We start from the raw sequence: 25,755 nt of genomic DNA on the forward strand, positions 1-25,755 counted from the left end.
AGCCCAAGAATTTCCGTGTTATGGCCCAAAATGTCGTAGCTAGAAAGGTTGATAAGTAACCTTTGACCAAAAAAAAGTAAAAAACCAGAGAGAGAGAGAAAGAAAAGAAAAGAGGTGTGCGTAGAATTCTCCATGAAAATCGAAGAAAAGAACATCTCTACGAAACTTCATCAAATTGGTGGAGTACTAAAGGGTGTTCCATTTGTATAAACACGTTTCTTTACCCGTGTCTTAACACTTGATAATTCATTAATTATTTTTTTTATCAATATAATTATAAACATCATTAAATATATTTCGAGATATTTTTGTATATGGATATAAAATATATATTCTAAATAAAATATAAATCTCAATTCCGTTGAAGCAAATATAGTTTTATTTTACAATTTATTTAACTTTTTTATAATGATTAAGAAAATAAAGTCATATAAATAGTTATTTTAAATGCTAATAATTAAGAAAAGTAGAAAAATATACAATTAGTTTAGTTGGCCCTTTGCATTTGGAGGGTGTTTTATTATTTTTTAGTAAATATACTAAAAGTTATTGTTTCTATGTTTAAAATAATTTAATATCAATTAAAATCTTTAAAATTATATAAAAATTTATGCCATATTTTATTAAGTAATATATTTATTGAATGTGTTATCTTATCTATTTTGATAAAACAATGAAAAAGGCCAAAAAATAAATAGTATCGAAATATTGTTTTCATTAACGTACAAGACTACGATTAAATATAATATATTTTGTACGCAAATACAAAATATTCCTTAAAAGCTATTTTACTGTATGTTTATTGTTAAAATTATGAATTTCTTGCTACATATAAAGGGAAGAAAAAGAGAGAATCGAGACTAAATACTTTGAAGTTAGTATTAATTAAATTTGACATAACCTATTATAATGTAATGAAACCAGAAATATTGAACCATTTTTACACTAATAGAATATTATAATCCTAACTAAATAAGGAAAAAAATCATGAAAATAAAAAAATAAATATCAAGAAAATGGAAAAACTAATGCTAAATTACAGTAAGTATGTAAACTTAAAAAAAATTGAAAATATAAGGTAAAAAAAGATATACAAGAAAATTATAAAATGTAAAGAAACATTTTCATCTTGTTATATTTATTTTAAAATAATTAAATAGTAAGGATATTGTCAAAAATATAGTCTACACTAAATCTAACAACAACAACAATAATAATCTACAGTTAAGGGAAAAGATGATGAAGGGAACGAAATTCAGATAAAAAAAATTTGGAGACACACGGCGATTAGTAAATAAATTTAAGTAGGTGACAAGTTTCAAATGTATAAAAATGCATTTGTGTTCTCTCATGCATATTAAAAAAACTTAAGGAATCAGCTAAGCAATATCCAAATAATAATAAATAAGAACAACAGTGATCGATTTATACATACAAAAGGTTCATTTTATTTTATTTTATTTTGATATGCTGACAATTACAAGACGCTGAAACACCAAATCACACATGATCGAGATATGGAAAAATTCATATGCAAACTGTTATGTGACGAATTAATAAACTTTAATTTAATCTTTGGCATGTTGAGTTATTTTGGTATCCTGCGAGTGAAATCCTTCATTTATCCTCGCTAAAGAAGTGGTTTATGGTTGGCATAATCTCTGGTGGTCGAGTACGAAGGAACTTCCTCAGGCCATGCTCAGCATATTTCTCTCCCTCTTCTCTGTTATCCAACACAGCCATGTTGCGCCGAGCTTTGTTAATCCTACAGCAAATTTTCAAGCCAAATCAGCAAAACACAACAATTCATTTGTTAATGTTCAATTAATAAATTCATTTTATTAATTTCTGCCTTTCAGTAATTAGTAATATTAAAAAATTCTAAGCATAAATTTATGTCGTGTTTCACGAGAATGATTTGTACCTAACGTCAGGATTCCCGAGCAAATTTCTTGTCAGTTGGAAGACACACATACTGGTCACGAAGGTCATTGCGGCCAATAAAGGGTAAACCTACAAATGACAGGTGCCAATGATTCGTAAAATATTACTATATAACTGCCAATAAATAACTTTATAACAAAAGTGAAAATAGCACACAAACATCAATCTTAGAAGATTATTATGGTACCTCTGGTTTCATCCAACGCCCCATAATTTGGGAATGTTTCTTTTCTGATCAACCTTGGGAAAAGAAATTAAAGGAGGGCTTCTTTGATCCTTGGATTTCAAAAAGGTGTTTTGCTATTGCTATCAACGATGGTTTTGATCTTATTTTTTTCTTGCATGGCTTGTATTTCTGTGTGCTGTTCTTATATATAGTAGTTGGTGATGTAGAATTTGGATGGCTAATATATGACCTGGCATGCAAGTGTAAACTTTACAGTGGGCTGTATTCAAAGATAAAGTATTGGACTTTTAAGGAAAACCAGGGGCTAGCCTCATGTATTTTTTTTCTCTTTCTATTTGTTGTTTAAACTTATATATAGAAACAATGACCCAAAATCTGGCCAGTAGGGTGGTGCAGTTATTCACGACAACTTTAACTAGAATAAAGAGATCACGACATAGAAAATTACTATTACACTTTCTTGTTTGAAGGGACGAAGAATTTACTTCCTTGGATTTGACTCTTGTTTTGAGATTTCGTGTCATTTTAGATTTTTTAAACTATTTAATTTAACTTTATGATTTGCTATGGTAACACATGCCGTCCGAAATTCAACTGAGTTGTTTATTTTACCCGTCAATGGATATTGTTTTAAAATTTAATAAGCTCATAATTTTATTTTGAGTAATAAACTTAATATTTTTCAAACTCTTTATAAGACCGAAGTTTCTTTAAACCAACACAGTTTAGATTTAAATAAAATTTTCATTCAAAATATTAAGACCAGAGGTATATTTCAGTTTTTTTCTTTGTCAAGATATTTCAGGTTCATGTAAAGTTGAAATTGGTTGATTATTTTTTGTCAACAATTGTTAAAAAAATTGAAGGGACCTAAATTGCTTAGGTCCATTTAAATTGTGGGCCGACTTGTTTGATTTTGGGCCGGCCTGCATTTCCATCTCTAAACTTGCGTGTAATCATGTGTGGCACTCATGCTGCATTGACATCATGGATGGGAAGCTTGTGTCTAGCTGATATCATCTTCATTCCTCAGTGCCATTATCTTATGTTCAACCACCAGAAAGACAACCTGGCAATGCTATTTTGGCCTCTGGCATGGTAGTTCCAGTTATTGATCTTGGAGTAAATGATCGAGCTGATACCATAAGAAATATCTTCAAATCCTTCCAAGATTATGGGTTTATCCAGGTTCAAATAATTGTTTATTACTATCTCATTATGCTTTACTTTCTTCTTCTTTAGCACTTCATCATGCGTCTGCATGACATGATAGATATTCTCATCCCTTATTACATCTCAATCCTTACTACTATTAGGTTGTTAATAAACAATTATATTATTAGTCATTTAAATTGAACTTTAAAATTGATTCCAAAACTCATAATTTTAATTTACTGATCACACTGGAGACGTTGATAGACATTACACAACACGTTTTCTTAGTGTAGAAGGGTGTATGTTATATAAGTCTGTATGACTAATAAAATGTTTATCGCACGAAATACTGCATATTTATTTAGTTTGAAACTGCGAATTAGCTAGGTTATTAACCATGGAGTTTCTGGGAATTTAATGGACGCTATACTGAATATTTTCAAAGAATTCCATGCTATGCCTACCACTGTAAAGATAAATGAAAGCTCTAAGGACCCAAATAGAAGCTGCAAGCTCTATACAAGTAGTGGAAGGATCACCAAAGATGTGGCTGAGTATTGGAAAGACACATTATCACACCCATGTCCACCTTCAGGAGAATTCGTGGAGTTTTGGCCTGAAAAACCAGTTGGATACCGGTAAATATTCGGTGCTTTATTATTTTTTTTCTCCTTAAAAATTTTCCATTTACTTAAACGTGTACGTTACGTTCTTGAAATTTCAAATTATCTTTATAGTTAATACAGTGGTTGATGTGCTGGTCTTATAATAATGTTTCTCCAACGAGTAATTGATTTCTTTGAATGGTAGCATAGAGTTGACCAATAAAAGAATAAAAGAATAAAAGAATAATAGCATATAAAAACTATGTGCGGTACCGTTTTAAATAACAAAATAAGGTCCGCTCACAAAAATCTCATACAAAAATTTTCGTCAAACTTTTATTTTTTAATATTTTATATAAGTAATATTTTTAAAATAAGCCATCGAACTAATAAGGATCGATTGACTAGTAATAAGTTTAAGCATATAATGTATTATTCTTTTTTTGTTATATGTTTAGAAAGGAAAACTCACAAAAAAATATGAGATAAATTTTATTTTAAATAGGTATAACCTATTTTTTGAAACTACGTTTTTCATTAGTTAAAATACTAACTTCTGAAATTATCTCTTTTAAGAAAATAAATCCTAAATTTGCTATACAGAACTGGAAATTTTGTAAAGATATGTTTTTTTAAACCAAATTTGTGCTTTAATTTTTAGAAATCTTCTAAATTTTTTTTTCCAAACTTTCTGTTTCATGATAAACATTTTTTTATCTGGTTTGTTTTGTTGAAATATATGATTGACCGGTGCTTATAATTTGATTAATTAAATTTATTTATTTTATGTTATAATTTATGAAGACAATAATTTTCTGTGTTAATCTTATAATTATGTTTAATTACTGATATTTGTTAACTTTTGAGAAAATTTAAGTTCAATCATTTTCATGTTCTAAGAAAAAGTTCAAACGGTGTAACTTTTGTACCAAAAACCTGTGTAATTTTAAACAACTTGTTTTATATTGGTTTACATAATCAACCCTATTTTGTGCTATTTCAAACTTATTGTGGAAGCTGTAAAAAATTGTTGTTTACTTCAGTGAAAAAGGTTACTGATTTTCACAAAAATAATACTGTCACTTTAGAATTATGAGGAGTCCTACTGCAATTATTTTATTTGATAACATGACCAAGCATGTCTGATTTTTGCACCTTTCAGTGAAGTTGTTGGGAAATATACACAAGAACTGCAAAAACTGGGAATTAAAATCTTGGAGCTGCTTTGTGAAGGAATGGGACTAAACCTATTTTTTGGGAGGACTTAGTGACAATCCCGTAATAATATCTCATCACTACCCACCTTGTCCTGAACCAAGTTTAACCTTAGGAACATCGAAGCATAAAGACCCTAACGTTATTACCATTCTACTTCAAGAAGAAGGAGTCACTGCACTTCAGGTATTTAAAGATGGCAAATGGATTAGTGTTGAGCCAATTCCCTATGCCTTTGTGGTAAACATTGGGTTAGTGTTACAGGTATTGATTCTGAAAGTTAGCTTCATAAACTAATATAAAATATCAATGGGGTCCAAATTAATTAATTTAATTCAATTTGATTACTAATCGCTAGCTTTTTATGGTGAGATTTTGCATGACAAAGTTCAACAATTTTATGATTAATATATGTATAGATCATTAGCAATGGAAGAATCGTTGCTGCTCAACATCGGGTTATCACAAATTCAAATAGTGGGAGACACAGCGTTGCCTATTTCATTAACCCAACAAAGGAATCCCTCATAGAACCTGCAAAGCCTCTGATAACTCCAACTGCTCCTCCCACGTTCCGATCCATCACATTTGGAGAGTTGCTGGGAAATATTCTAATCAAAAGTTCACAATTTGAAGAAGAATTGCGTTTAACCTCTATAAAACAATAGAAAATAAATGAACCCTGGCTTGCCGACTGATTTTCATGCGACTATACAAGTATATATTTCACTTTAAAGAATGAAGTTTATGCAATTTCAAGGCTTATGAATTAATGTAGTGAATCCATAATCCACTTTACTACTGGCTTGTGGCCAAACATTTCATGCTATCTTACTCTTAAGATTGAGGAATTCCTTCAGAAGGGTTAAGTCAAAATTCTCTGTCTATTTATTAAATGAGAAAATTAATAAAAACTAATAACTAATATCATCTTAAAACTTTATATAAACAGATAAATAAAAATATTTTTTAAATGGATAAATAAAAACAGAAATAGTATTATTATTTTTGCCAGAGGATAAGATATTTAGTAAATACATGTAAAAATTGGCATGTCATTAAAACTTATGCACATTATGATCTCCATAAATACAAAAGAATAATTTATTTTATTTCATCTTAAGCCAAACTGGATGACAACCTTTAAAACTTATGTTGTTGCGGGAAAATTCAAAAATGTTTTTATATTTAAAAATTGTAGTTACAAGAAAAATTAAACTATATAAAACTTAAATGTTTAGGTTAAGTATGAGTAAAAATATGGCATGTTAAATAAAAATAAAAAGTAAACAATATATTTATTACAACTTAATGAAAATTAAATGCAATATTTAGTTCTGTCTGTATAATTTATCTGTGGTTCATTAATGATGATTTTTTTCAGTATTTTAGCTCTCATCTTAAAAGTGTTAAATATGTTTTTGAAACTTTTGAAATAAATATATGTCCTTATCGATAACGTGCTAAGAAACTATAAGGATTAATTGAATACAATACGTTTTCTTTTCATAAAAATTATATTAGATATAGATATATATATAATGTGAAATTATATTTTTTTCTCTTTGTTTAAAATCAATACAAATATTTTTATTATTATTATAGTCATATTTCCTCTTTCTTTATTTAATAAATAAAAATGTAAACAATTAAAAACCATTGAATTTAGCCTTTTTTTTTATTGGAGTAATAAATTCTTTTATTACACCTTTTTAACTATTCCAGTTTAAATATAATAAAACTATGATTTGTTTTATAATAAATTGACGATAAATCAGAAAATATTACATCATTAATAAATAAACACATAAATTAATAAAGATTAAAAAATAAATCATTAATTTAATGTTATTAAATTTAAAAAATTTCTTTATTTTATTTTATTATCTTCACTATACTATTTTTTTTTCACATTTCCATATTCACTGTTCCATGCGAGTCATAAGTGAAGATAGATGGCTCCCTGTGGGATTCTAATTGTTCATTGAACACTCCATAGTTTATCTGTACATGATTCTCCCTCTTATGCGTTTGGAGCCTAAGCCACTAAAGGAAAAAGGTTGATCTTCAATGAACAACCAAAAAGGAAGATATATGTGAAACAAATCAAAGAAGGAAATAAAATTAGGATTTTCTAATTCATTACGGATATATTATAAAAATTATTGATGCTCTATTTTTTTTTAACATGAGAAAATTAAGCAACTAAAGAAAAATTACTCTCTAAAGTAATTCTTTTACATATTTTTTTATAATTTTTAAAAAATATTTAATAAAGTAAGCATTAAATGGAAAAATTTATTAACTTTAACTTTAAAAGTAAATTTTAAAATATAAAAATGATAAATTTTATTTAAAAGCTAAAATGTAAACTATATTGTAAAAATAAAAGGGTGATAATTTTTTAAATAAAAATATTGTTTTTAAATACTTAAACTCAACTTTAAAATCAACAGAAACATTAAATAAGAAGTACAACTATTTATTATATTAAAAATACAAAGAATATTTAGAATGGTAAATTTTTTAATGTGTTTTGGAACACAATAAATGAAAAAATGCTCGTGAATTGGATTGGATGAATCTTAAAAGACAATTCATCCACTGAAAAGAAAAGACACCCTACGCTTCAGTTTTGATTGAGTTAAATGGCATATTAAATGAAATCTTATCCAATTAATTAGATTAAATGCAATTGATAATGGATTAGATAATTTAATTGTTAAATATATACTTCTAAAACAAGATAATTCATATTAAAAAAAGTCTAACAATAAATATTATTTTATGTATTATAATAACAATAAACATGAATTTTCTTATATTAATATCTGAATAAATTTAACTTTTTTTCTCTCTTTTTTAATATAGATAGAAGGTATTATTTATATTATTTTCTAATTTTATTATTACCCAATCATAAACTACTATATCAATAAAATTATTAAATTTTATAATGATTAATTAAAAGTTATATCTACCGCATAGATAAAGTCTTATTTATTGTCTCTCGTGTGCATTTAGTTCATAAGTTAATTATGGATTTACATTAATTACTTATCGTATTGGGCTTTGTGTGAGTAATGCACAATGAATTGTGCAGTTAATGTTATGCCATTGAGAAGTATATAATGAGTTTCTCTTTTGGTTGAAATACAAATGCTTAATTCTTGGGTTAGATACAGAGTAGTTTCCCTCACTTCTCTCTTGTTGAGCCCATCTTGTCAGGTACATTTACATACATGCTTTCTCATATTTCACATATTTTTATATGTACTGTGACACATGATTTAGATTCCTAATTTGATTGCTTCGTTAAATATAAATAATTTGTTTTAAATATGATAATTTCAAAATAAAAAACTTAATATTTTTCTTAAACTATATATTTAATAAATAAGATATGAAATTGTAAACAAATTTTGTGCATGATAAAAGTAAAAAGAAAATTCAAATTTATTTATAAAAATAATTTAAAGATTATGCTATAAAATTTCTTGTTAAAATATAATAAGATCAATAGTTATATTTTTTTTAATTTTATATATAATAAAACTCCAATATTTTATGTTAAAACTTTATATTTATTTTTAAATATTTTTTATTATTAATGTGCTTTTATCGAATATTTAATTACTTTTTATTAAATTTAAAATAGTTAATTTGACACAATTTATATTATATTATATATATGTATTAATTTTTAAAATTTATGGTAGTACTTTCGACTTTATTTATAAGAAATAAAAGTTTAATTTATCAAATTTAATAAAAAATAGTTATATATTATAAATTTATTTTATTTAAAAACAATTATAGTATTAATTGATATTTATGTATTAATTGAATGAATATTTTTATTTATAACAAAAAAATGACTATTTTAGTAATAAAAAATGATTATAATTAATTTTTTATAAATACAATTAATAACATAATTAAATGAAAATTAATAAGTTAACTATTTTCTCCATGTTCATTTAGATGAATATGTTCTTTTTTTTTTTTAAGTCATCGATCTCTCTTTTTCTTTTAATGAGTAGAGGTGTAAATTGCCGAAAAATAGTACTAACCTTTTTTTATTATTAATTAAAATTTATTAAAAATTATAAAAAATATGTAAATCCTACTTTTTTTTATTCATTAGTTAATATTTTTCTTTCATATTGTTTAGTTTTTAATAAATTTTGGTTAATAGTGAAAATATATTAAAGAAAGTGTATTTCTAATATTCTTTTCTATTAAATACATATTAATATAGTGTTTTTTAGAAGTATATATGTAAAATCTTGAAAAATATTAAGACATTAAATTCATTCATATTCCTTTTCAGTTGCTTTTTCGTTGCATTATTTCATAATTTTTAAGAAAAATTATGAGCTTCTAAGAAAATAAATCGTTGAATTGATTTCTTTTAAAATCAATTTATGAGTTTTTTTGTTGGAATCTAAGTCTACTATATAACTAAAAATGTCACACGATATATTTTTTTAATTTTAAACTTTTTACATTATTTTACTTAAAATATCACGTGTCATTTTTTCTTATTTTTTATTTATATAATATTTTAATTTATTATTCCATTTATTTATTTTATTTTGATATTTTTTAACTTTTTTATTCTTAATAATTTAAAAGAGAAGTTCATATTTTTAATGTAAATAGCTGAAAAAATAAAATCTTTAAACTAAGAGAGTAGGTATTTTAGGAAATACCTTTAAGGATTATATATATAAAATATTAAGTGAATTAATTTAATCAGAATTCTTTTTAAAATGGGAATTATAAAATAATTAAAGGATAAAATCCATATTTGCGCGGTTAAGATTCGTAGTCACCAATGAATACTTGGCGTTGTACATATATGTTAATATATATTATTACTGCATTTAAATTACAATATGATAATCCTTAGTAGTTTTAAGAGTTAGTGTCATCATGTTATATGATTGTCTTTTATAGACAAAATCTGTAGTTTTAGATAAAATTAAAAGAAATTAATATGATATACAGTATCACTTTCTAACGTTTATGAATCAGTGAGCACTACTAACAATTCAATCTCCAAGGTAGTTAAGCATTGAGAACATGGAAACCAAACTTGTGTCTAGCTGGTACAATCTTCTATCTTCTGTGCCAACATCTTATGTGCAACCACCAGAAAGAAGACCTGGAAATGCTGTTCTGGCCACTGGCTTGAAAATTCCAGTGATTGATCTTGAAGGACAAGATCGTGATGGTATCATAAGGAATATTATAAAGTCCTCCGAGGAGTATGGATTTTTCCAGGTACAAATTATTCACAATTCTTTCATTTCTAATTGGCCCCTGCATGATTGGGAAATGATGAGTAAGCATGCAATAGTTTATCTTGTGAATTTATTAAGCTGACTATATGAGGTGATTTAGGTTATCAACCATGGAGTTCCGAAGGAGGTTGTGGAAGATGCACTGAGGATTTTCAAAGAATTCCATGCGATGCCTTGCAATGAAAAGATAAGAGAAAGCTCTAAAGACCCAAATGGAAGCTGCAAGCTGTATACAAGTAGCGGGAGGAATGGTGAAGACGTGGCTCGGTATTGGAAAGACTCCTTACAACACCCATGTCCACCTTCTGGTGAATACGTGCACTTTTGGCCTGAGAAACCAGCGGGATATCGGTAAATTCTTTTCTCTGTAGTTTTTTAATTGAATAAGAACATTGCTTGGATTAAGACTTTCTTTGGATTTGATATGTAGTGCTATTGTATTTGTGTTAATTAATGGTACAAGTTGGTATACGAATCTTGTGTAGTTTTAGAGCGAATTGCAGAACTTGCAGCACTAGAGTTTTGCTATATATTCTTACTATTTTTTAAGTTGTTTCTTTATATACTTTTTAGGCCTATAGTCCACATTGGGCCCCAATGACAAGCCCAAAATTTTGAATAGGTAAAATCTTGGAAAATCATGTCAGACATAGCCCAAGTTGGTTTATGAAGAAAAGAAAATTATGCATAGGTCAATCAACAAATTTATGTGTTTTCGTTATGTTCTTTTTATTATTTACCTATTTGAAAATAATATTTCAAGGGGACATATTTTCGTTGTTTAATTAATCATAAATAATTAACATTTTGGTTTTTTTCAGGGAAGCTATTGGAAAATATACCCAAGAAATAAGAACCTTAGGGCTCAAAATTTTGGGTTTAATTTCTGAAGGATTAGGACTCGACCCAAAGTATTTCCATGGAGACCTTACTGCAAATTCAGTAGTGATATCTCATCACTACCCTCCTTGTCCTGAACCAAAATTGACATTGGGAACATCGAGGCACAAAGATCCTAACATTCTTACCATTCTTCTTCAACAAGCAGAAATCGCTGGACTTCAAGTCTTCAAAGACGGGGCATGGATTCCTGTTGACCCAATTCCCAATGCCTTTGTAGTTAACATGGGGTTTATGCTCCAGGTAAATCGACCTTCCTCTGACTCTCGATTTATCAATTCTAGTGTTTTACATTCAATAATGGGGCACAATATGAATTCTTGGACATGTGAGTGTATATTTTTCTAATGGTTTATATTGTGTCACGTTATTCACTGTAATCATGTTCGTTGCCGCAAATTTAGTGTTTTTCCTTTTTACATTCCTTCTTCCGTTACACATTTGATAGAATTAAACACAATCTATATCAGTTTAACTGGTAGGTACCAAATAGATATGATATGAATTCTCTCGATTTTTTGTTAAAGAAAATAAAACGTAGTTTAGAATATAAACTTCGGTGGAGATTTTCCAATTTTATTTTATTTTTTAAAAAACTGAAGTTATGTTTTCTCTTATATATAAATATTAACATTTGATTTTTTTTTTTGGTTGGAATGTACAACTTTGTATGACTGATGTAGATCATTAGCAATGGAAGACTCATTGGTGCTGAACACCGAGTTGTAACAAATCCAAGCACTGCGAGGCACACTATCGCCTATTTTATTAACCCAACAAACGAAACTCTTATCGAACCTGCGAAGCCTGTGTTAAGTGCAACTTCCCCACCCAAATATGTATCAATGACATTTGGAGAATTGCATGGACAGTTTCTGAACAAAGGTCCTTATTTTGAGTCAGAATTTCGCATACAACCTTCCCAAAATGTAAAAAAATAAAATGTTCCATAGAAATGGCTCAAACTTTGCAACCAAGCGTATGAATAAATTATTTTGTGATTTTATTTTATGAAGGCCAAGGGTTTGTGGCTAAATTGTTATGTGGAATTTCTGTTAAAATAAGGATTTTCTTGAGGCCTTTGAGTTAAAAATTTGTTCTCCTTTTTTTATTCTAGCCACTTTGTGTTTCATGACCTTAGGGCAGATAATGAATGTGAAAGCAAAATAAGAATTGAAATTGTGTTAACGAAAAATTATCTAACACTTTTCATTAAATTAATCATATAAAAAATATAATATATTCGGGGAATGCAAATGCTGGAGATGCTAATGTGAATGCTAAAGCAAGAATGTGCTTTCGAACAAAAGTGTTGTGGCTGCATGTGATGTCACATAAAAAAATATTATACAAATATTCAGTAGGATCAAGCAAAATATTCGTAGCCCTGAGAACCAAACGTAATTAAGGGTGAAGAAGCAAATAGTTTTCAATTTAACAAAGGTAGGGAGAGAGATTGAGTACTTCAAGAAATAAACTAGCCGAACCTATTACAAAGCAATTAAAACTTAAAAATCACATATTTAGTTTTTGAAGTCTCACCTTTAAATCTTTTATTAAACCTTTAATAAATAAAATGAACTTTTAACCTTTCAATTAAGATTAAATGACACTCCTTTTCTGAAGTTTTTAAAATTGTATTCTCTCCCTCTCTCTCTCAATTTTACTTGCGTTATATATATTTTGAACCTGATTCATACTTGGAAATGGAGGCAGATGTACTTGCTACCAAGAACTAATCACTAGTAATAAATACTTTTTCTTAACTGATTAACTTTCAACCATAGGTTTCGGTCCATATATATAATATATAATGGTTATATATCCTTTAGTGTTTATAATACATTACAAGACTTTTTCCTTTAAGTTTGCTCCAAACATGGGATAATAATTCATATGGTGACAAACATGTTTAATTCTATAGATAATTCACAAAAGGAGCATTCAAAAACAAACAAGAAAAGCTTGTATGAATTATATTGAAAGCGGTAATGCCTCTAGAAAGTGCTTTCTCTGTATGAAGTTATAAGCGCAATTTTGGTTCAATGTCAGGGCCCTTGGTCATGAAAATTCCCAAGAACTCTTCAAAGGTAATGGACCTGTAGATGGGGCGAGCACCTAAAATTGTCAAAGGCTTTGCAGGTTCTATAATCTGTTCGTTTGTTGGACGAATGAAATATGCAACAGTGGTCCTCGCAGTGCCTGAATTTGTGACCACACGGTGTTCAGCACCGATGAGCCTTCCATTGCTAATGATCTGCACATAGATCAGTCACCGAAATTAAGCAGAATTTTATCATGCAAGACCTCATCAAATCATGATAAGCATTAACTAGGAACAAATCAACTATTCCTATTAATTTTTTATATCCTTCTTGTCTCTCCAATTAAAAAGTAGCATGCAAGTAATAAAAAAATTATCAATTAAGAGAGAATATTGCTTTTTAACCACTTGTTATTTTATAGTTCTAGAAATAAAGGAGGAAATGAAATGCAGTTAGAAAAAGTCATATATGTGTGTGAAAGTGATGTGTTAGAAAAAGTGTACAAATATTGTGTCAATGTACTACTTATAAAAAAGGTAAATTTATATTATGCTTTAAAATATTTATAATAATAAATAGTCAAATTAGTAACTGAATAATATATATATACACATACACACGTATGTCTGTCTGTCAATATAAAAATGTATACCTGCAAAAGAAGCCCAATGTTAACCACGAAAGCATAGGGAATTGGCTCAACAACAATCCAATCCCCATCCTTGAAGACTTGAAGTGCATTTATATCTTTTTCTTGAAGCAGAATGGTAACAAGGTCAGGATCCCGGTGCTTGGGTGTTCCTAAGGTTAAACTTGGTTCTGGGCAAGGCGGGTAGTGATGAGCTAGCAATAGTGGACTATCACTAAATCCACCAGAGCTATATTCTGGATCGAGTCCTAACCCTTCACATAAAAGCTCCAAAATTTTGTTTCCCAATGTTCTAAGCTCTTGTGTGTATTTCGCAACAACTTCACTGAAAGGTGTCATCATAAGTGATTTTTAGTCAATTAAACTGATAGCCTTTGTTGTGGACACAATTTATCATTGAACTTTTAATATCATGAAAGATGAGATGGTTTAGAAGAAGATATATAATAATAATCTTTCTTTTGTTAGGATTTATCTCAGTGATGATGATAACAATAAAAAAATTTAATGACAATAGTAACTAAAATAAAAATAAATTTACATCTTCGCCGCTCCAAACCCCAAAGATCGACTTCTTATAGGAAAAAATGAAAAGAAGAAGAAGAAGAAGAAGAAGAAGAAGAAATTAAAAAAAATATTTGAAGAAAAAATAATAAAAACAAGCGAATACAGAAACAAAAGGAAAAAAGGTTCAATCAAATAGACTCTAGCATAAAACATGTAAGCTCATGAGACCTAAGAAAAAGGAGTGCGAGAAATGAAGATAAACCTGTAGCCTTTGATACACTTGAATTGCGAGCTCATGCTAAATATTGAAGGCAAGTTATAACTGAATTAAATAGATTCAATTGGGTCTGAATTACAGACACATATATACAGGGGACAGAAGTCCAATTACTCAAGCATTTTAGACAATGTTACAATATTAAACCTGAATTCTGCAATAAAAAGGCCAATCACTCTTCCTTGTATATCAAAATCTATCATAAAATGTTGAACACTTTTCTATAGGTACACAATTTTGTTTTTGTTTTTTTTTTTTCCTTAAAGAGGACAGGTAGTTAGTTCTATATTCTTAATAATTATTATTCTAACCTGCAGATTGATATGGATTAATTGTACGTAGAGGAGGTGGAAAACGTATAAGTATTGATGCCAATGGTACTGATGGTAACCGTGACTATATGGTGGTGGTGCTCGTTAAATTGTATGACTTTGTGGTGAGAATAGATGCAACAATAGTGACGTTAGGTAGTGGTCATAACAGTGGTTACCAAGGCAGTGAATAACGTAAGATGAACTAAAACCTTAATTAAATGCCCCTGTATAAATAATTTATACGGACATTACAGAAGAATCAGTGACGAACTCCTACGAATATTCATACTAAACCCAAGTACAATTGTTAAAATCCCATTATCAACTATTTTAGAAAGTGCCTGATGGGAAGAAATGAAATAAAAAGTTGAATCATGAAAGAATGTAATGGAATAGTCTATTATTTTAAATACGGACATTTCAATAGAAGAATATGAAATAATCTAATATTTTAAAAAACAACATTTATGGGAATTATGCTGCAAAGAATGTAATGAAATCATGAAATTAGAAAAGTTGATCGTGACCTATCATTTTTTAAGATGAGATCATTGTCAACCGAGAAGGCACCATCAAAGCATCTCTGACTCAAATTTAAAAATCTTATACTATCGTGATCGTTGTCAAGGATTTATAATTCAATTTATTTAAATGCTGACCTCAAAAATGAAATAAAATTGCATTTTTGTGAATGAAGAAAAGTAAAACTATAAATTAACATTAATGAATACCAATAGCACATTTGAAGCTGCAGAAAAAGCCAGATACTTCAAAATAAATACTATTTAAAAAATATTTAGAAAAATTTATATACAACTCATAGAGATAATTTATGACTCACGATTTTATAAAGTTTATTAAAATAACTTATTTTTAACTTATAATAATAAATTTTACAATTAAATTTATGACACAAACACCTGTGTAAATTTTTAAAAATATGTATTTAATAAAATTGTGCACTCAAATATTTAAAAAAAATACTTAAAATGAAAGCAACAAAAGTGTAAACTACCGGTATTTTGCAGGTTTCTGAGGCCAAAATTCCGTGAATTCTCCAGACGGTGGGCAGAAGTGTCTTAATGTGTCCCTCCAAAATTGAATGCAATTTTTGTTGTTAATCTCACGACTTGTATAGAGCCTGCAGCTTCCATTTGGGTCCCGGCAACTTTCCCTTATCTTTTCTTCAGTAGGCATGCCATGGAATTCCTTGAAAATATTCAGTGTATCCTCCATTAACTCCTTTGGAACCCCATGATTGATAACCTACGTCACAGTTTTTCATATATATATATATATATATATATATATATATATATATATATATATATATTAACCAAACATACACATTTTTTTACTACAAATAAAGGGTGAACTTTAATTTAGTGCAATGATAATATAGTGCACAACTATTAGGTGGGACATTTGTGCATTCGGTTGCTCTTGTTTAATTATCAAATTTTTAACGCATGAAAATGAAACACTATCTGGGAGATTTTTAAAAGAAATAGTTGCATGCTATGTGGTGATTAATTTGAAACAAGCGAAATTAACTAGCCAAGGGAAAGAGAAATCTTGAGTAAGAATTAACCTGGAAAAATCCATACTCCTCGGAGGCTTTCAAAATGTGCATCAAGGTTTCGGCGCGATCATGTACTCCAAGATCCACCACCGGGATTGTCTTGCCGGAAGAAACAACAACCAAGCCAGGCCTACTTTCCGGTGGTTGCACGTAGGATAAGGGCACTGAGGAATGATGATGAAACCAGCTAGAAACAAGCTTGTGATCCATGTTCTTAATGCCTATAGCTAGGTTCCCCTGAATGTGTTTTCTATATTTTGTGTATGAGGCAAAGAAGGCGTAAAGAAGTTTGATTTCATATATTCCTTATGTGTTTGTTGTTTATATAAAGAGAAAAAGAAATATTAAAATTAGTCTGATCGGTGGAGATTTTGACTATAAAATTTTAAAGCATCACCTACTTAATAAATATATAAGGTGGGGTAGTCATACAATACACACACAATTGACTTATCAAATGAAGCCTACTAAAATATAACATTGCCACTTCATCGTCATCATCAACTTCGATAATTAGATAATTGCACAAAAAATATTTTAATCAATTCATTGAATTATAATTAGTTCTTACGTTGCGATTAAGAAATATATATTTTCTTTGCAGAAAATTCACATTTTATATTACTCTATTCAATAGAAGTCGTGTTATACAATTAAAATAATTTTGAATTAACGTGAGGGAATTATACTTTCACCAATTCACAAAAAAGCTTACTAATTTCAACGCTAACAACTTAATATCAAAATTGTACTGAAAATATTTATGATACATTATTCTTATTATTATAGCAACTAGTGTTCGCTCCTCGTCCCCTTTCCCCTTTCTTTTTTCCTTTTTTAAGCAAACTCATTGATGCATGTGGATGCCATTGACTTTTCAGAAAGCTCCTATAAGTTTTATGTTAATATTTTGTCCAAAGAAATTCATATCAAACAGATAATATTGTTTAAAAGCTCTTAACAATATAATTTGTTAGATTAATTTAAATTAAATTATATGAACTTATTCAAAATAATAAATATTTTACACAATTACTTTTTTCTTTCATAAAATTTGAGTTCAGGATTTTACTATAAAATTAAATTTCTTGTCACATAAATCAATATCAAGTTATGAAAAAGAAACATTGAACAATATATATAACTTAAAATGGATATGCTAACAGTCAGTAACTTTTCTTTAAAATTTTAATTTACCAGTTTATTAAATGTTTTAAAAAGAGAAATGTGGCTTATTTGACTGAAAAAAAGGTAAAAAAAAAAAAACAGTAACTAATAACAGGAAAATCAATTATCAATAAAAGAATTACTAATTTTCTTGTCTGAATTAATTTTGATATTTGATTATATTGGACCTTAATTAATCTCAATCAGGTAGGGTGAACCTATTGGAAAGGTATAAAAACCCTTGCAATGTTTATTTTTTGATTTGGAAGACTCAGATTTGATAGTTTGTTTTTGTGGATCTATGCTCTTTAATTACCATTTAAATCAACAAGTACTGGTAAATTAATAATATAATATCAACATACGATAAAATTAAAAATAACATCTCTAAACAAATTAATACTGATTGGTTTAAAAAATATCAAGAGTATAACAATATAATAAATTGATGAATAATATATATATTGAGCTTTAGACACTTTAATATGCACCTAAAAGAACTAACAAGGAAAACTATGATAACTATATAATAACGTGAATTTACTATGCATTTTTTACTATTATGCAGAAGTTAATCACTTTGGTTAACGTATATTCTTAAAGAGCTTGTAATTGTTCTCATAACTAATGTGAAGTTGTTCTCTGACCTTTTTTTTACGTGAAAGAGTCCACATTCATACTTTTCTTTAATTATGTTTGTGTTTAAATGTGACATGTGAATTTGAATTTTGTTTGGACTTTTATTTTATAATTTGAATTAAAAAATTAAGGTAAGTTTCAAATGATGCTTGACGAATATTCTTTTAATGAAAAAAGACTAAGTTAAAGTACTTCTTTTTTATACTCTATTCATGAAATGATGTGTGCCTCTTTTTATTAAGTCATTTTAAAGATTTAAATTAACCTTTTTAAAAGTTTAACTTCATCTTCCAATTTATTTTATAATATTTTTTAAAAAGAAAATAGTATTAATCTACTTGCTATTGTTGTTATAATACTATTATTTAGATAAATTAATCTATTAACCTTACAAATTATTTTAAATGATTTAAAGTTTGATTTGTTTCACTAAATAGTCTTTTTTTAAAAATCTTTACTTAACTCAAAGTAAAAAGTTAAAATTAGCCTAATTTAAATTTAATGCAGATTAAGTTTTTGATCGTTGATATACCTAATTTTACCGTAATATTGAATGTGCAAGAGATCAATTTTATTTATAAAACTGAACATATAAAGAGAATGTAATATGAAAATTAATCCCTTTACATTATCTAAATAATACATGTATATTATTTACGCAATTAATCGTTGACTTGATGCATCAAATTAGACTTGGATACGTTGTAATAATTTTTAATAAATTTAAGTTAAGAATAAAAGATATATTGTCAACATATTTATTTTTTAAATATTTTTAAAAAATCATTAAAACATCTTTAAATGCTCATAGTACTAAATAAATAGATTCACCCCAATGTTGGTTACCTGCCCTGTCCATCATCCTGTTTCATCGTCGGCCAGCAACAATGTCCCAATCAGTTAATTAATAGGATATTAACAGAATTAGTCATGCATTCATGGCTCTACTTCTTCTTAGTTTAAATTTCATAATTAATATGTTTTTTTTAATAGGTATTATCCATCAGGAACAATATATCCTACTCAATGGAGAAAATAATTGCAGTAAGTTTTGAACATGGAATAAATTAATACACCTCTAATAAAACTTTCAAAAAATGTTTTAGAGTGTATTAATCATCATGTCCACTAACACCAATCATCGAAAATGTATTACTAGAAGCGATGTGTATGAGCTTACCGGTCTACGAAGAAATAAGATTAAGTAAACCAACTTGATCCAAGTATCTAATCCGAGTCTTTGTACCTACCCTTGAATTAGAGATGCAGAATTAATAGTAAAATAAGAGTTTTTATTCGTAATCATACCTAGAAGAAGTAAAATTAGTCTTTTCATATCTTAATTTTAGAATAAAATTCGTTTTAGTTCTTTAACTTTTTTTTTATTTAATTTAGTGCTAAAAATTTTGTTTTTTTTTTAAGTTAATCATTTTTATTAACTCTTTTATATGGCCTAACAGAAATGTCCTAGGTAGCGTTCAAATAGCCTAATGTTGTTTATTTAATCTAACATAAATTTTATTTAAAAAATTATTTAAGAATAATGAGATTTGTGGCGCTAACTCTCCATTTTTCTTTCCCCTTTCATCTTTTCTCCTCTCGCTGTAGCTCCTCCTTCCTCTTCTCCCTGCTGCAGCAGCTCTCCCACTAGTCTTGTCTCCCCTTTCGCAACTTCCATTTCCCCTTACCAAAGCCCTCTCCCTTCCCCTTTATTTCCTCCTCCTGTAGCTCCCTTACTCTTTCTTCTAACCCACCAACTCGCAGCCTCTATTTCCCCTTTCCCCTCCCACATCCTCCCTTCTCCCCCTCTTGTTTTTCAACTCTCTTAAGTCTTTTTTCCCTATTCTTGTTCTTTTTCTCTCATACGTATACCTTTTTGATATTTCAAATCTTTCAAGCCCTTCAACTCTCTTTCTCGTATGTATTTATCCCAAGTCTTATACTTTATGAACTAGAGATTAAAAACTTGAATTAGATGATTAATAATTGGGTATAAGTTGGTACTTTAGTAATTTATTATGTAAAACAAATTTTATGGAAAGAGAAAAGATGAGGGACGTAGGGTTGTGGGTGTGGGAGGGGAGGAAGTTTCAGAAAAGGGAAAAAGAAAGTACAATAAGAGAAAGGGGCTACGAGTAGGGGAGACATGGCTAATGGGTTAGGAGAAAGGATTGGAATGGAGGAGCTGTGGAAGAAGGAAAAGGAGGGAAGGGGGTTGCGGGCTAGTGGGTTGGGGGGAGCAAAAGGGAGCTGGAAGGGGAAGGGGAAGGGGCTACAGGAAGGAGGAATGGGGGTTGCAGGTGGGTTAAGAGGAAGGGTGAGGGAGCTGCTAGGAAGAGGAAGGAGAAGAGTTACAGGAAGGGAAAATGGGATTTGCGGGAAGGAGAGACAAAGCTAGTAGGTTTGAGAAGAAAAGAGTGGAGGAGCTACAATAGCAAAAAGAAGAAGGAAAAGCTACAATAGTGGAAAGAAGAAAGAGAAACTGCAACAATGGGAGGAAGAAGGAGAAGCTTCAGCATAAGTAGGATAGAAGAGAGGAGAAGGAGAAGTGAGAAGTCAACGCCACTTAAACAAATCTTATTATTTTTAAATAAAAAATTTTAAGTTAGATTAAATAAACGGTGTTAGGCTATCTTAACCTTACTTAAGATATCTTTGTTAGATCATGTAACAAAGTTAACGAAAAGGATTAACTTAAACAAAATAAAACTTTGAAAACTAAATTGAATAAAAAAAAAATTAAAAAATTAAAGTAAATTTTACCTTAAAATTAAGAAATGAAAAAACTAATTTTAGCTATGACCTATTGAAGATCAACTTTGTTTGCCACCTTCCCGAGTATTTGAATAGCTACGTTCTACGTACGAGAGATATTTTTCAAACTATATCTTTTTAAAACAGAGTTCATACATATGCTATCTACTTTGTTCTGACCAATTTACGTAGTGACTGTGTTATCGTAGCATTGGAAAAAAATTCCACCAATATTGAATGTATTAATCATAATGGAATGGTAGTATGATACTAGTGTTGAAGCTGACAAAACAAGAGGTCGAATGTATATTTTTCCTTAATGATTTAATTAAAATAGAAAAGAGGATTTATTTTAATCTACTTTAATTGGTGAACAGATTGATCCAAAAAGAAAATATTAACTGTTTATTATACTCATGATTAGTTGCATATATGCAGAGCTTACATCAAACTTTTTTCTTTCCTTTTTGTAGGATATGGAGCCCAACAAGATAAAGATGGTGAAGTCGCTAATAATTAACACATCAGATTAAGGACGTTCATAATGGTTTGTATAATTAAGTTGATTATTGACAAAAAATATATAGATTAGGAGAAAAGGTGAAACAAAGATGTGGAAACCATCACATGGTGAGTCAGGGACACGGTTTAATGATAACAGCAACTTGATCATTTTATGTTATGTTAAGCAACTCGTTCATGATGCCATTAAATTTAGCTGTTTTCGAGTAAACAGGCACCGCCATTTGTTTTTTAATGTTTAGTTTTAATTATTTGTTTAATAAATTTTTATAAATATTATTTTTAATTAATTTTATAATTAAATTATGTAATGTTATGTTTATAATTATAAATAACAAATTTTACATAATTTAAATGTTTATATAAATATATAATCTTATAATTGACATTCACTTATATTTTAAAAAATATATTATAAATTAAAATAAAATTATTCAATAAAATAATTTATTAAATTTTACAAACTGCATCTGTTTATAAAAGAAAATCTTAAACTAAAATTTAGATTCATAAAATTGTTTATCTATAAAAAAAATAAAAAATATTAACTTTAATCTCCGAAAAGTGTAATATTGTCTAAATCCATTAATTAATATAGTTTTTTTTAATAAAAAATATTAAGATTGTGTAATAAAATAATAATTTAAGTAAATTGATATGTCAACATTCATAGTAAATATAAAATAATGTCATTTTATAATTTTTTTTTAAATAATTTATTTTTGTCTTTGAGATTTGAAATTTTTAAGCTTTTTACATATATTTCCTTTCTTTCAATGGTTATTTTTTTCGCTATTTCATCTTCTTTCTTATTTTCTTCTTTTTCAGTAAAACTTGTTACTTAATCACACTCTTCACTTTGTTTCACATGGCAAAATTGATATGCAATTTCAAACGTGCTTTCTTCTTTATTTTGATTTCTATTTTTTGTGCCAGTTAGCACTACTAAAAAGTCTGTTTATACAGACGGATTTTTAGAGCATTACAGACGGTTTTTTCTATTACAGACGGATATAAACCGTCTGTAATATCTTCGTCGGTAAATAATTACAGACGAAAAACTCCGCCTGTAAGTTACAGACGGTAGAATCCGTCTATAAGTTATAGAGGGTAAAATCCGTCTGTAAATTACAGACGGGAAAATCCGTCTGTAATTCACAGATGGAAAAATCTGTCTGTAATCCGTCAGTGATATATTTTACTATAATTGATATTTTTTTATTTGTATAGATAGTTATTTCCTGCTGTTCTTGATTATCACAATTTATAAACAAAATAGAAACTATAGATTCGGCATCTAAACATTCCAAAATGATTTATAAAATATAAAATTTAAATGTTGTTACAAAGGAAGAAAAAAAAGCATCTAAATAAATACATTTAAAAATAAAATACAAGTCTTCATCAGGAATAATCTATATGGTCAGAATCCGAAGGAGCATCATCATCAGTAGAAGAGGAGTCAGTAGAGGAATGATGGATGGAGGTGAAAACCGGTAGTGCTGGAGCTGGTGGAGGAGGAGGAAGAGGTGTGGAGCTGCTTGCTCTCATGAGCTCAAAATAAGCATGCATATGCTGCATTTACATATGCTGCTGCGTCATCTGCTGCTGGACCTCCCTTTGCATTCTCGACGCCACCTTCTTCTCTATCTTCTTCTCCATTTTCTTTGCCCACTTCTTCTTCCATGCACTTTCTTTACTCTTCCACATCTCCTCATTCTGCTTTTGGAGTTCTTCATTGAGGGCATTGACCTGAGTGCGGACCATGTCCTCCACATCCTCAGGTGCAAGAGAAGGGGCATCTCCAGTGACAGATGCAGGGGACATGGAGTCTGCAAAGCGGCCCCCCATGCCATAAATGCGACCTTTATAAAGGCTACCCACTGTCTGTGACCACATAGCATCCTCATCTACTGACTCTGGATTCTAAGAAGATGCTTCCTCAAGCCTTTGAATATAGTCATCCTACAGTTCAGTTCAGATAATTAGATATTAGTTTGGAGAACTATTTAATAAGTCGCTAATAATAACATATATTATCAATAACTATGACTTACATATGTGACCTTAGATCGTGTATCAACCCACAGGTTTTTGTCCTGCTTGCGAGTGTGTGTCTCTTTAAACAACTCTCCAGTAGTAGGTGGCCTCTTCAACGACTTCTCCTGTAATTAGAAATAAATCACAATCTCAAATATGAAATTATAGATAGATTAAACTGAATTTTAAAATCACATACCAAGTTTGCCTTACTGCCAGCCAAAGTCGTAGACCCACCAGTATGCAGTGACCCCCCTTTATTAGATGCCCTGTTTGTCTTGTTCTTTACAGAGAGATTTTTAAACTCATCTGTACCCCAATACATTTGTTTACTATTTTTTTACAAAAATGAAAATTTCACCTAAAATCAACTAATAAATTATATAACAATAAATTATTCGATACATCAAACACAAACACATCACAATCCTAAACCGTTCTAGAGCACATCCCCTTGTAACTCCACAACATGCATATTCTACAAACTCCACAAACACAAATAATCTCACAGCACACAATAATCAGGTTCAGAGAAGGACCTCTACGCCCTTCCCCCCAGTCATACAATCTCCAATCCTACAACTCTATCTTAGAAATTTTAAGTCTCTAAAAAACATAAAAAATTAAAAAACTAAACCGATTAAAAGTTAGAGTATCGTACCAGGAATACAATGATGCAAAAAAACTTTCAAATGGTTGCTCCAACAACTCGCAATGGCCAAAACACTGAGCTCTTAGAGAGAGAGAGGGGGGAGCGAGAGAGAGAGAGGGTTCTGATAATGGGGGAGGGGAAGAGGAGACGCGATTTTAATGGGTTTCAGTCATTATAGACGGGAAAATCCGTCTGTAATGGGTTTAATGAAACGGTGCGTTTCAGGAGGCACATTACAGACGGATTTTTCCGTCTGTAAATGCGTCAATCCCATTTACAGACGGAAAAATCCGTCTATAATGTGCCACCTGAAAGGTCGGCTAAAACCTCCATATTTATAGACGGTAAAATCCGTCTGTAATTTCCTGCCATAATATTTCATCCTATTTTCAAATTACAGACGGAAAAATCCGTCTGTAATTGTTGTCTATAACGTTTGGCGCCAAAAGGCGGGCTAAAATACAGACGGATTTTACAGACGGGGTAAAATCCGTCTGTATTACAGACGGATTTTTCAGAAAATAAAAAAAAAAATTTAGTTCACAAATCCATCTGTAATACAGACGAATTTTACCCCGTCTGTAAAATCCGTCTGTATTAAGCGCTTTTCTAGTAGTGTAGGCTTTCAAAATCTTCATCTTTTGTTGATTCCCAATTTAAGTCTTCTATTACTTCTGATTTTGCCAAGCAAATTGGCATCTTTGCATTTACAACATTGTTTTCCATTACTTCTCTGCGTGCTCACACACCAAAAAGTTACATCCATAAGTCAACACTCTTTTGTCCTTCTTGTTTTTGAGTACTTGATGTTGTCACCTTCACACCACTCACTCCTCTCAATTCCTTGGCCTCTGCAACTAACGAGACCTCTAGTTTGAATATGATTATAGTTTCGATGTCATCATTAGAGTCTTCAACACCACTATCTAGCCTGAGTGTTAGAACTTTTCTAATTTAAACCTCAGCTCTATTCTTTGATGATAAAATGGAGGTAGCAATAAGATTTTCATTCAAAAATTGCAATTGCAAGATTATCTGAGCTATATTTTTATATTCTCACAATCCTATTCAATTGTTGAATTTTCATAAAAAAAAAAGTAATAGAAAGACGAGGAAGAAAATAAAGCATAGGAAGGAATAATTATTAGAAAGAAGAAAAAGAATGTTAAAATTCAAAAAATTTTAAAATAAAAAAAAAATAAATTATTTTTAAAAAGTTATAAAATAACATTGATTTATATCAAACATGAATATCAATGTGTTATGATAAATTATTACTTTGTTACTAAATT

General features: G+C 29.1%; 3 protein-coding genes and 1 pseudogene across 3 annotated transcripts; 2 read left to right on the forward strand and 2 right to left on the reverse strand.

Annotated features, from left to right (window-relative positions):
* Positions 1–1,617: 1,617 nt before the first annotated feature.
* Positions 1,618–2,155, reverse strand: LOC113863726. Its single transcript, XM_027497403.1, has 3 exons — positions 2,132–2,155; positions 1,925–2,013; positions 1,618–1,765 (listed from the first exon to the last, which is right to left on the reverse strand). The coding sequence occupies exons 1-3, from the start codon at positions 2,153–2,155 to the stop codon at positions 1,618–1,620; spliced, it is 261 nt and encodes an 86-aa protein (XP_027353204.1).
* A 552-nt stretch (positions 2,156–2,707) lies between these two features.
* Positions 2,708–7,401, forward strand: LOC113862553 (annotated as a pseudogene).
* Positions 7,402–10,191: 2,790 nt separating this feature from the next.
* LOC113862554 (hyoscyamine 6-dioxygenase-like) lies at positions 10,192–12,256 on the forward strand. Its single transcript, XM_027495634.1, has 4 exons — positions 10,192–10,395; positions 10,516–10,766; positions 11,237–11,558; positions 11,999–12,256. The coding sequence occupies exons 1-4, from the start codon at positions 10,195–10,197 to the stop codon at positions 12,254–12,256; spliced, it is 1,032 nt and encodes a 343-aa protein (XP_027351435.1). The 5' UTR covers positions 10,192–10,194.
* A 1,082-nt stretch (positions 12,257–13,338) lies between these two features.
* LOC113862555 (protein DOWNY MILDEW RESISTANCE 6-like) lies at positions 13,339–16,902 on the reverse strand. Its single transcript, XM_027495635.1, has 4 exons — positions 16,699–16,902; positions 16,123–16,373; positions 14,013–14,334; positions 13,339–13,572 (listed from the first exon to the last, which is right to left on the reverse strand). Exons 1-4 carry the CDS (start codon positions 16,897–16,899, stop codon positions 13,339–13,341), a joined length of 1,008 nt encoding a protein of 335 aa, XP_027351436.1. The 5' UTR covers positions 16,900–16,902.
* Between the last annotated feature and the right edge of the window lie 8,853 nt (positions 16,903–25,755).

The sequence above is a fragment of the Abrus precatorius genome, unplaced genomic scaffold, assembly GCF_003935025.1.
Source record: "Abrus precatorius isolate BTA unplaced genomic scaffold, Abrus_2018 Scaffold3, whole genome shotgun sequence".
Taxonomy (NCBI): Eukaryota; Viridiplantae; Streptophyta; class Magnoliopsida; order Fabales; family Fabaceae; genus Abrus; species Abrus precatorius.